General features: G+C 41.2%; 1 protein-coding gene across 1 annotated transcript in view; it reads right to left on the bottom strand.

Moving 5' to 3' along the window:
• The window catches only part of fscn1a (fascin actin-bundling protein 1a), a 16,151-nt gene extending 5,286 nt beyond the window's left edge, over positions 1–10,865 (bottom strand). Inside the window, exons 1-2 of the mRNA XM_089018326.1 lie at positions 9,769–10,865; positions 439–595 (exon numbers count right to left, since the gene is read on the bottom strand). Of these exons, the coding sequence (XP_088874452.1) occupies positions 439–595; positions 9,769–10,609 (998 nt within the window). The 5' untranslated portion in view covers positions 10,610–10,865. The remainder of the gene's footprint in view (positions 1–438; positions 596–9,768) is intronic.
• Positions 10,866–12,823: the final 1,958 nt, after the last annotated feature.

The raw sequence follows: 12,823 nt of genomic DNA, 5'->3' as shown, positions 1-12,823 counted from the left end.
TAGTTTGCGAACACTGCTAGGCACTCATGATAAGAACATACTGGCCAGAGCTAGCACACTGTATCGGTAGAGGGCTGCACACGCAAATAATTGTTGTGTTGATTTAATCGCAGTTTTCTCAACCCAATCTGGATCGATTCAGACATAGCACTACTGAAGGCCTAGCGATGGAAACCACAGCCCGCCGCTGTTAAAATGGAGCATACGTAAGCCGTACCCAAAGTTTTTAGCTCCCCATGATGAAGAAGACTTTTTCATAGAGCCTCACGAGTAGTACCCAGACATATCAAATCCGGGTCAAAGGTTAAGTGCCGGCACGTTGGTGAGATGGGAAAGAAAAATCAATACGCACAGGTTGACGTTTTTGACCTCTGAACTCTACGGATCTCAAATATCCATCTGGCACTCCAAAGTTAAGATGATGACGTCGTCACCTACTTGGTGGAGGCGGTGCATTGAAGGCCCCCGTTGGCGGTTAGGGTCCAATATTTGCCGGCAGCGGTGCGGAAAGCGCACTTCCTGTTCTCGCGGCTGATCTCCACTTGAAAGACTTCCTGGTCACCTTCTTCGTCCTGATTGGCTGACAGATCCATACCTGCGGTGCAGAAATGAGGGGTTGGGGAGGGTTGCAGCGGTTAAAGGCCACGTTTGATGGGTGAGCTGTGAATGGAATTTCATTTCTAAGCGCCTTTCAAAACTCTCAAGGTCACTTTACAGTCATAGGATAAGTTTTTCTGTGGGTGAGCAGCGGCAGTCACACGCGCCAGCATTCACTCAACCCGCAAGTAACTTGGACAGAATAGTAAGACAAATAGATAGAAAGCTAGCTTGCAAGCCAATAGATAGCTAGTAGCTAGCCAGTTAGATAGCTAGCCAGATAGCCAGCTAGCTAGCCAGTAAATTAATAGCTAGCTAGGTAGCCAGTAACTAATGCCAGAGATGATCCAGATGCACCCGTGAAAATCATCTGGTTAGGGTCAGAGAACCGAAATGAGTGTCATATGGTTTGGATTAGTAAAGGATTTTGACAGACTGCGGCTAGATGCATGTGGAATTGTCGCGGCTTGGATTTGAAGCGGATTTACAGTACAAGGGACAAGAGATGTGACACAGTCTCTTTTAGTCAATGGGTGCTACAGCTTCGTGTTTGCTTTTCAACATTTAGCTTGTAGCAGACGGGCCCATTCCACCGTGACGTGCCTGATCCACTGGTGAAAATGACGCTTTGATCCTCTCTGCTTTTATCCAGAACTGCTTCATTCGACAAAGAAGGTGCAGAAAGGTGCTTAGGATTGAATGACTGTATGTGTCTTTGTGCAATTACTTTATATTACTTCCGCGTTGAGTGAACGCTGGCGCGTGTGGCTGCCACTACTCACCCGCAGAAAAAATATCCTGTGACTGTAAAATGTCCGTGAGAGTTTTGAAAGGCGTTTATAAATGAAATGTATTATTATCACATTATTTGTTATTTAGTTTTTTTGTAGTTTTGACTTCAAGATGGCCGCCGCGAGAGTTGCTGCTATTACAGCAGCTCCTGTATTTTGTTTTTTCTACTTCTTCCTTTCCTTTCCACTTACTTTATCACTTTGTTGCTATGAAATGGACATTTTTCCACTGCGAGACTAATAAAGACTAATTTAATTTAATCTAATGTAAATCTTGACCTGATTAACTTCACTTTAGCCTGACAAACGAGCTACAGAGAAATAAACAATGTCAGTCTATAATGGACGGCAAACCCAACTGTACTCGGCGCATAGTTTGTATAATGCACAATACGCGCCATTGTGCATGATGAGGTCATCGTTTGACCGTTAGCCGGAGGCGCCCCCCCCCCGATAGCGAGAGAAACGTGGACTGTGTTGGCCTGCTGTGTAAATGTGTGCATAAAAGAAACGCGTGTTTGAAAAAAAAAAAAAACGATTACAGTCACGTGCTTGTTTTTTTTTGTGTGCTTTTTTTACAATCCTTCTTTTATGCTCAAATCTCATTTTTTTTCTCCCCATCTTTCTTGTTCTCCACATGCGATATTAAAGATGGAAAATTCCACAAGCTGAACGACGCCAATGACGATGAGGAGCGTTATATTGGCAACTTTGAGCTGCAGCTGTCTGGGAACTTTTTTTTTTCTTCATTTCAAACCCGAGCGATATCACTTGACGACATTTACAAGATGTTATGAAGAGATGAGGACTTGAGAGCACATCTGCAACGGAAGAGTCAAATGGGGAAAAATTACAGAATGTGGAAAAGAAGGGGGAAAAAAGTACTCGTTTTTTTGGCTTGCCATCATTTTTATATTTAAAAGGATGAGGGGGAAAAAGAAAATGGTATAACATTAAAATAAAAAATACAGATAAAAAAATAAAATTATAATAAAACGTATTAATAAATAAAAATAAAAAAAAAAAATACAAATAAAAATATAGACATAAAATAAATAAATAAAATGAATAAATAAATAATATCAAATATAAAATATGAAACAAAAAATATAAAACAAAAAATATAAAACAAAAAATATAAAAGAAAAAATATAAAATATAAAATATAAAATATAAAACAAAAAACAAAAAAAACAAAAAACAAAAAACATAAAACAAAAAGCTAAAAGCTACAAATTAAAACTTAAAACTACAAATTAAAACTTAAAACTCAAAAATTTTAACTTAAAACTACAAATTAAAACTTAAAACTCAAAAATTAAAACTTAAAACTCAAAAATTAAAACTTAAAACTTAAAAATTAAAAACAAAAAATATCAAATAAAAAATAAAAAATATCAAATATCAACTAAAAAAATAAAAAAGATCAACTAAAAAATAAACATCAAATATATATAATATAGCAAATATCATATAGCAAATATCAAATAGCAAACATGAAACATGTAACAAAAAACAAAAAACAAAAAACATAAAACAAAACATAAAACATAAAGCTAAAAGCTACAAATTAAAACTTAAAACTACAAATTAAAACTTAAAACTCAAAAATTTAAACTTAAAACTACAAATTAAAACTTAAAACTCAAAAATTAAAACTTAAAACTCAAAAATTAAAACTTAAAACTTAAAAATTAAAAACAAAAAATATCAAATAAAAAACAAAAAATATCAAATATCAACTAAAAAAATAAAAAAGATCAACTAAAAAATAAAGATCAAATATATATAATATAGCAAATATCATATAGCAAATATCAAATAGCAAACATGAAACATGTAACATAAAACCAAATTAAAATTAGAAATCTGAAAATTAGAAAATTAGAATTTGCAATGTGAAAATAAATTAAAATTAAAATTACCCATTAGACGCACGAAAATCAAGCCTCTTGGGTATGCCTTATACACGGGGAAATACGGTAGTTGTCATTGTTGCATTATATAATAAATACATATGGAATTATGCAACCCAGACATAGAAAGCGCCGCCTTTGGAAAGAAAGCCATGACCATGAGAGTCCACAGCCACGCGTGCGTAATCCTGATAAGTGCATTTCCTGTTTAATGAATAGCTCCCACGGGACGGTGCGCTAGATTGTGCACACCGCAACAAAACTGACCACACTGCAAAATCCTCCCATCCCCGATGTGCCCTGAAAATACCCTCTCCATCTTTTTTTTTTTCCAAGCCCAATCATTCTGACCGAGACAAGAGATTTGATGGACGCCGTTTAATGCCACCCAGCAGCGGCTTTGCTGTCTACGCACGCGATTGTGCACACTTCAATTGCCAGTGTGTGCGTGTATATATGTGTGTGTGTGTGTGTGTCTGCTATTGTTTCGGCAGGCTCGACCCAGCAGGCGGACAGCTGGGGTACAAACGGGCAGACAGCACATCATCGGGCTTTGTTCCGATTCAGAAGCACGACATTGCCAGCCGGTCTTGCCGATTTTAAATCGCCTAATCAAGCTGCGGGAAACACACACATTGTCGCACCCTTCCTGTATCACGCAAAGGTCACGGTGCCAAATTGATTTTTCAACTCGTGCCGAGTGTGAAGGGCATTTCGGCAAAGACACACACACACACACCACACAGGAAGCCAAATCAAAGGGGGAGATTCTATGCTGCCCATCCCGCCTCACTTGCTTAGAAGTGTAACATCCGACTTACGACCGAGTTGCGTTCCGATGAAACGGTCGTAAGTCGAAATGGACGCAAGTCGAAATACATTCAAAATGTTGAATAGAGACTCGGAGGCTAAATGACACGTAAACTCCGCCCCTCTGGTGCCATCACGCGGTCCATTGCTGTGCGAGTGTGAGATGCTAGCTGGCTGGCCAAAATTGTCATACATGTTGCGGTGCCAAGTGTAGAATTAAAATGTTTAAAAAGGTCGTAAGTACGGGTGGTCGTAAGTCGAGCTGGTTGTAAGTCGGATGTTACCTGTACATGAACCCATATTAACAATATTTACAACATTTCGAAAATCACCATTTTCGATTTTTTTTTACACGTTTAAAAAAGGCCATTTCAGAATTTTTATAACTTTTTTCAAATCGCCATTTTAGTTTTTTTCTTACGACATTTAGAAAATCAACATTTTAAATATTTTACAAAATTTTTAAAATCGTCATTTTATAAAAATGTTGATAAAATTTAGAAAATCGTCATTTTTAATTTTTACAGCTAAAACCCTGTACCACCATGAGATTAAGAGTTTTGAAAGACTTATAAATTATTCTTATTATATTATTATTATCATCCTTTGCTAGCTATTTGCTATCTATTAGCTACCTGGCTGCTATCTATCTATCTATCTATCTATCTATCTATCTATCTATCTATCTATCTATCTATCTATCTATCTATCTATCTATCTATCTATTAGCTATCTAGCTGGATGGCTATCTAGATAGCTATCTATTAGTTATCTTTTAGCTAGCTAGCTAACTTTCTATCTATTTGAGTTACTTCCGGGTTGAGTGAACGCTGGCGCGCGTGGCTGCCGCTGCTCACCCACAGAAAAACTGATCCTGTGACTGTAAAGTGACCTTGAGAGTTTTGAAAGGCACTTATAAATCAAATGTATTATTATTATTATTATTATTATTATGGTATTTCAACATCAGCAGCTAGTAAATGATAACAGCAATCATTTGCTCTCTCTGATTGCAAGAGCACCGTCGCACACTGTCGGGTGGGCGCGTGTCAAGTTTCATTTCCTGCCAGCCGAGGTGGGGCGGGGGGGGGGGGTCAAGGACACAACTGGCATCCTTTGGGTGGGGGTCGGGGTCTTTGTTCCGACTTAAAAATGGAAAGGGCTCAGTATCATTCAGTGCAGTTTGACCCAATCGCAATTTACAGTCACGATGAAACTGTTTTTTTTTTTTTAGGGTGTGGGGGGCGTAATCCGCTCCTCTGGAAATGCATTGAGATAGTGAAAGCTAACCTCATCTGACCCCACCCGCCCCCCCACCGCCCATATACCAGACTAATAGTGGTCTGGAACCAGACGCACAGGGCCAATCACAGGTCACACAACAGTAGCAAACAGGAAATGATTACCTCCCACCCCCCACGGCCCCAAATCAATCGCTTAAAAAGGCCATTTGAGAAAAAAGGCTAACGGATGCTAAATGTAGCATCCCAACCCTTAAGTGGTCCCTTGGGGATTTTGGGGGCAAGAGGATAAAATGGGCAGCACAGAAACGATTAAGCACACTCACATCCACGGGATAATTTGGAATGTCCAATCAGATAGATTTACGGGCCGAATGCATTATATAGTGGGCCAGATTTGGCCCGCGGGCCTTGTCTTTGACACCTGTGCATTAATATCCATCCATCAGTCTATTTTTGCTTTATCCATCTATTTCGCTTCATCCAGATTGCTTTATCCTCATTAGGGTAGATATAAATATATATACAGATAACATCCGACTTACGACCGGTTCAACTTACGACCACTCGTACTTACGACCACAACCTCCAGACCCTATTTCAAAAATTGTAATTATACACTAGCGAGATAGCTAGTGAGCCGCCGGGATAGCTGATAGCTAACAGATAGCAAATAAGGAGCAAAAATATAGCTAGTGTAGCTAGCTTGATAACTAGCTAGATAGCTAATTGGGTAAACTTAGTAGAAATACAGTATGTAACAATTGATGGTGGCCTATTAAAACAATTGTTTTACCATTTGGATTGTTCACATTTTTTTTGGGCGGGGGGGACTAAATGCTGGTGTGACTTTTTCGAGTGCCTCGTCATTGGTCGCAATTGTGTGCTTAGGTACACCATAGAGTCCAGAGTGCCATACATCATTCAATGGGGATGCGCCTTATACACCAGAAAATACGTTTGTCTCAAATTACGTTGACATTAAAGCGCTTCTGTCAACAAAGGAAGACAAGCGCATTTTCCTGCCTTGACCCCATGTGACGTCGGTGGCCATTTTGATGATACTAAGCAGCATTTGGGACGGAGATCATCACACTGGCTTCGGCTAATGCGAGCCAGGCCACTTCAACCGCCATGTTGGCTCCAGTGAGGGAGCAAAGTCTAAATCCAAAAACATCTGGAGCCAGTTTATTTCTGATCTGTTTTTTTTTTTTTTTTGTCCCCTTTCTCTCTCTTTACAGCTCATCGAGTCAACGTTTGCTTCCCTTTCAGTAAAAAGACAAGCTCGCAGAACATGCACCAGAAGAGACAGGAACGGAAACAGAACATGAACAGCCATTTTTACATTTCTGGTTACGTTTGGCTACGGGAGAGCGCCACGGTGTCATTCCGACGGAGCCTCCATTTTGTGGCAACGGAACAGGAAGTGCTGATGGGGAGAAAAGTGGATAAATGATCCATTGATAAGTAAACAGAGCGGCGCGGTTGAACAAAATGGCTCAGATAGTCACGGAGAGATCGGAGCTGGATGGGGGGGGGGGGGGATTTTTGTTTTCTCAAGAAACATGACATTTGTTTCAGAGAGAATATTCCGGTAAAAATGCTTTATTGACAGTAAATGTTGGCAGTAAATAGATTTGTTGTGATATTGTATGACGTAGCGCTCCATATGATAACAAAAGTCATTCTTCACTTCTTTTTATTTATCGAGCTATATAGCTATTGCTAGCTAGCTAGCTAGCTCGCTATCTATTTGCTATCTATCTGCTATCTAGCTGGCTAGCTATTTGCTATCTAGCTTGTTGTCTGTTTTCTTAGAAGAGAGGCTAATTTGCTTCATTCTTATTTAACAATTGCACTATTAGCTATCCAGCAAGCTATCTATTAGCTAGCTAGCTAGCTTTCTATCTATTTGAGTTACTACCGGGTTGAGTGAATGCTGGCGCTGCTCACCTACAGAAAAACGTATCCCGTGACTGTAAAGTGATCTTGAGAGTTTTGAAAGACGCTTATAAATGAAATGTATTGATTACATTTGTAGTTTCAGAAAAAAAGCGGTTCGATTGTGCTATGATTATAGGAAATCTTGGCTATCTAGCTAGCTAGAAAGCTATCAAATTAGCATTCTAGCTGGCTATCTATTTGCTATCGAGCTGTATAGCTAGCTGTCTATCTAGCTAGCTATTAACTACATAGCTATCTAACTAGCTATCTAGCTGCCTATCAATTGTCTGCTTTCTTAGAAGATAGGCTAATTTGCTTCGTTCGTATTTAACAATTTCACTATTAGCTATCTATTAGCTAGTTAGCTTTCTATCTGTTTGAGTTACTTCCGGATTGAGTGAACGCTGGCGTGTGCGGCTGCCGCTGCTCACCCACAGAAAAACGCCCATCAGACCAGCCTGAATACTTGACGAGGTTGGGGGGAGGTGCGCCATGAGGGAAATTACGCAAGAGGTGCGATGGAGAAGGAAGGAAGGAAGGAAGCGGACAAGCTTTTTTGTCTAGCGTTTGTGCAGCTGGAAAGCAAAGGCCGCAAAGGCTAACACTGGGTCTGCTCCTCTCCCATAAGCATCTTTTAAATACAGTACATCATATTAGCTGTTGTTAAAGCACTACATAAACCAATATGTATCTATTGCATTGTATTTTTGGACAGCTGCCCTCATTTCAAGCTCATATAACTCCAGACCCATATCATTTAGGGATTCTGTGACTGAAAGGTGACCTGGAGAGTTTTGAAAGGCGCCTAGAAATGAAATGGATCATTACTTTTTGAAGTAGACTCAACGTTTCTTGCTACCTATTCGCTAACTATTAGCTATCTATCTAGCTAGCTAATAACTGTTTATTAGCTAGCTAGCTTTCTATTTGCTTACTATTAGCTATCCATCTATTTAGCTAATAACTGTTTATTAGCTAACTAGCTTTCTATCCATTTCAGTTACCTGGCTAGCTATTTATTTGCTATCTATTTGCTGTCTGTCTGTCCGTCCATCCATCCATCCAGCTATTAGCTGTCTATTAGCTAGCTAGCTTTCTATCTATTTGAGTTACTTCCGGGCTGAGTGAACGCTGGCGCGTGTGGCTGCCGCTGCTCACCCACAGAAAAAAAAATGTGTGTGTTGGGGGTGATCTGGGGGGGGGGGCAGTGTGTGCCTATTATGGCAGCATGTGGGAAGGCTTGTAAATGTGTGGCAATGTGTTGGCAAATTGCTGCAGCGGCGGCCAAAAATCATTAAACCGGTGGTGGTGGTGGTGGGGGGGGGGCGGAGTATGAGTCTACGGGGATGGATGGTTGAGGGTTACAATGACTAAGATAGTCACATTGTGTGTGCGTTTGACACATACAGTGATACCTTGGCTATGAACTTAATTGGTTCCCAGACAGAGTGTGTAATGCGAAAATCCCAAAAATTAATTTCCCACAGGAAATCATTAAAATGAGAATAATCCGTTCCCAAGTCCCCATAAAACATATTTTTCTACTTTCTAATTTTCTAAGCCAACCGATGTCTCCGGACAAGTTGTGTCCATAATTTGTAAAATGGCTTCAAATGACTTCTACGGAGTGCATTTTAATAAGATTCCACCGCATATAGCTATACTTTACGTTTTAAGACTCGTGCTGAATATTCCGGAAATCTTGTTTTTGAGTTGGTGACGAGTCCTCACGTTACGTCACTGAAGGAACGCCACTGACCGAAAAAATGACACATTGTAGCAGTCCTTCCATCACGTCAATGCATTTTGCTGTACTTGTTTGGTCTGAAAACTTCGTGTTGCACCAAAAAGAGGCAGAAGAGGGTGACAAAGCTCCGTGTAAGGAATTAGTCTGTGAAAACGGGCTGCCTCTTTTTAGTGCTACATTTTCCCACCCTATTGCCTCAAAATGGCACGGAATAAATTCTTGAATTGATTGCAAACATGTATGCTTTCCTCTTCAGAACTATTTGAATCATATTCATAACTGGATGTGTAACAAGAAAGCATATTCTCCGAATCAGAAGCCATTGTTTAGATTCTCCAGCAAGGCAAGACGTCTTGGGGTGACGCCGCGAACAAGGGGGCGGGACCTTCTGAAACTGGCCACTTCCGGGTTCATTTTTTTGCAGATTTTGGACACTAACTCATTTTTATTGGTGTTTTGCATTTGACTAAAAATATCATACTGCGTGTTTCGGGTATTTTAGATGCATAAAAACGTTTTTCTGATGTCAGTTAGGAAACAAAAAAGTGATGTCGGTTGTCCTTTAAAACTACACAAAATATAATGTAAAATGAAAATTTGAGGGGGTGGGGTGGTTATTTGGCCTGTAACTGTCTGTGTGTGGGGGAGGGGAAGGGGTGGTCAGCAGTCCAACATGCCGTCACGGTAACATTCCCACCGAGAGAAGCAAGCAAGAAACTCACCTTGACGGGTGGAGACGTTCTTCTCGTTGGCCGCCGCGAGGACCACCTGCGGGTGGCTCTGCTCCAGCTGGAAGAGCTCGTCCTTGCCCACGCGCATACTCTTGCCGGACTTCATAGTACCGGAGGGTCCAGACGGCGCCAGGTACTTTCCCCCGCAGTCCCTGAACGCCACCTTGCCGGAGCGAAACTCCAGCGTGTAGCCGGTGTTCTTGTCCGTGGCGGCCACCAGCGCCCCGTCGTTCCTCAGGAAGCGGTTGTCGGAGGTCTGCAGGTGGTAACGCTGCTCTCGGAAGACCAACGTGACGGTGGAGTCCACCCCCCACGGCACGTCGCGGTCAATGGCGATCTCGTCCGCTTTGGAGCTCAGGTGAGCGTAGCGTTTGCGGGTCAGGCTGAAGACGTTCACCTGCGGGTGCATGGCGATGTGGACGCTCCATTTCTCGGTCGGAGACGCCGTCTGGGCGAAGCAGATGATGCGGTCTTCGGTTCCGCCCAGGTAGCGACCGAAGAGCTCCGATTGCAAGGACCAGCGACCGTCGTCGTGGGCCGTGATGACGAAGCGGCATTCGGGGCTCGAGACTTCGCTGTCGGCGGTCACGTTGCCGTCCTTGTCGCTGGCGATGTAGCGGCCCAGATGCGACTTGAGGAGGAACACGTTGCCGCTCGCGTTGTCGCCGCTGGTCTCCAAGGTCCAAATCTGCTTCTTCTTCATGCTCGAGGCCGAAGCGTTGATTTTGAAGCCGAACGTCTCGGCCGTCAGGTATTTATTCCCGGAGTTGATGAGTCCGAACTGGATTTGCAGCATGTCGCTGGTTCCGTTTGTGGCGCCGTTAGTCGTCATGGCGGTCCGGTTCTGGAAATGTGATGGAAGGTCTGGGTGGGGAGTGGGTGGGCACTTTTTTTTTTGGTCTTCTGGCCTGTTAAAGGGTAGGATGCTGCGGTGCCTCGCGTGCTTCTCTTTGTTTGACTAGTGGGTCGGTGAACGCGCGTCCCCGTTCCTGCGCCAGCCTCATCAGCGCAAGCCCGCCGCCACGGCTGCAGCCTATATAAGCGTATGTGACGTCAGAGGTAAACCACGCCCATTGTGGCTTCAGGGATAACTGCAAAGTTGCAAAGGTACTTGCACTTACTACTTCAGTAGCAGGACAAAGTAATTGGGTAAAAAAAAAAAAAACAGAAATTCCCTGGAAAAAGTCAAAGCACTGATTCAATTCCTGGATATAAATCATAAATCTTGAAGTTATAATTCATCCATTATATGGACAAATGCATTGAACAGTTTTTTTTTTACAGAAGAGAAAACATGGGTTTTATATTAGCATATTTGCATACACTTTCCATTTGTACAACTACTGTTATTATTTACACGAGCATGGCCGTTTTCGTTTGACAGTGATACCTTGGTTTACGAACTTAATCGGTTCCCAGACAGATTGTGTAAGGCAAAAAGTGTGTATCCCAAAAATTAATTTCCCATAGGAGACCATTAAAATGAGAATAATCCGTTCCCAGATCCCCATAAAACATAATTTTCTACTTTCTAATTTTCTAAGCCTTAAAAGTACACACAATATACATATTTTATGTATAATAAATGTGATATGGTATTATAATTAAAGAAATAAACTGTACTGTATAATGAAGTCGTTTTCTTTACCTTTGTGATGGTTGTTGATGGCTTGGTGGAATGGAGTGGCCGTTTCATCGGCATTAAACACTTGATGAGGAACGTAGCCTTCTTCTTTCACCATCTTAAGCCAGGGTTTTTGTCATTGTCACTCAAATTGCCAGACCCACAGAATATTTAGTTTTAGGACTACATCAACATTCAATGTAGCGTTACAAACCTTAGACTCTCTTCTTTCATTGGAAAAAAAAGAGTTAATTCCTAAATTATTTGGTTCCAAAGTTATATGAGATTGAAATGGGGGCAGTTGTACAAAATACAATGCATACATACATTATATTGCACTTTAACAACAGCTGAATCTGAAAAAAAGCGCCAACATGGAAAAAAAAGGAAATGATGCCCCCTTTGTGGAAGGAAAAAAACATGGCCAGAGATCTGGCCAGCGCTTTATCGACACCCTAGCAAGAAAAAAAACATATTTATATTTTCAATTCTCAAATAAATTTGGAAAAGGGCAGTATACAGCAGCCCTATACTCAATTTTAGTTACTGTTTCGAGAGTTAATGGGCATGAGGGGAGTATCTGGAAAAGGTGGTGGGCAGGGTGCGGAGGGTAATTAATTTGACTTCCACTTAATTCCTGCGTGTGCTGCCATGTGCTATGCCACTGACATACGCATGTGATCGTACACTGCTACACACACACCCCCACTCCTCTCAATAGAGCCTTTGTGTTCAAACATGAATCTAACACACACAAATTCCTGTTTCAATGATTTTGTGAGGTCCGGATAACTCCAGATATGGAGTGAGGACCACCGTTGCTGATAAGTTCAGAAAACTAGTGTCACATTTGAACACTAAATGTCAGCCCATTTCCCACTTCAACTTCTTTAAAAACAAAGAAATAAAAAGTGGACTTGTAACTGAAATAACACCGGGAGTGAGGACTCTGAATGGGTACATTCAAAGTCCTCACCCCTGGGGTGAATTTGGTTAAAATATCATTTTACTTTTTGTGATATGAACTTTTTTCCTCTCATTAACCACGCACACACACACATAAAAACAAACAGTGAGTAAAAAGTGTGTGTATCCAAGTGAAATGAAAATACACACCAAAAATCATTTTGGATGAATTTGTGAGGACCTCTCTCAAACTTTAACAGATGCATATATCGACCCTGTAGAAGCCTTTAGAATGAAAAACTTGTGAGGACCGGCCAAAAGGTCCTCACTTGTCAAAAATGTCCTCACTACATATGGTATAAAATGTTAGTGGTCCTCACAAGACTAGTCATACACATACACATTAGTGGTCCTCACAAGACTAGTCATACACATACACACACACTTACACAGGCATGGTTGTAATGTAATGATGGAGACACCAGAGCAGGTCTCTAATCCATTTTCCCTCCCATC

Source organism: Hippocampus bargibanti, linkage group LG17 (genome assembly GCF_051943395.1).
Source record: "Hippocampus bargibanti isolate YZ-2025 linkage group LG17, ASM5194339v1, whole genome shotgun sequence".
NCBI lineage: Eukaryota > Metazoa > Chordata > Actinopteri > Syngnathiformes > Syngnathidae > Hippocampus > Hippocampus bargibanti.
This window is presented reverse-complemented; position numbering and strand designations above follow the sequence as displayed.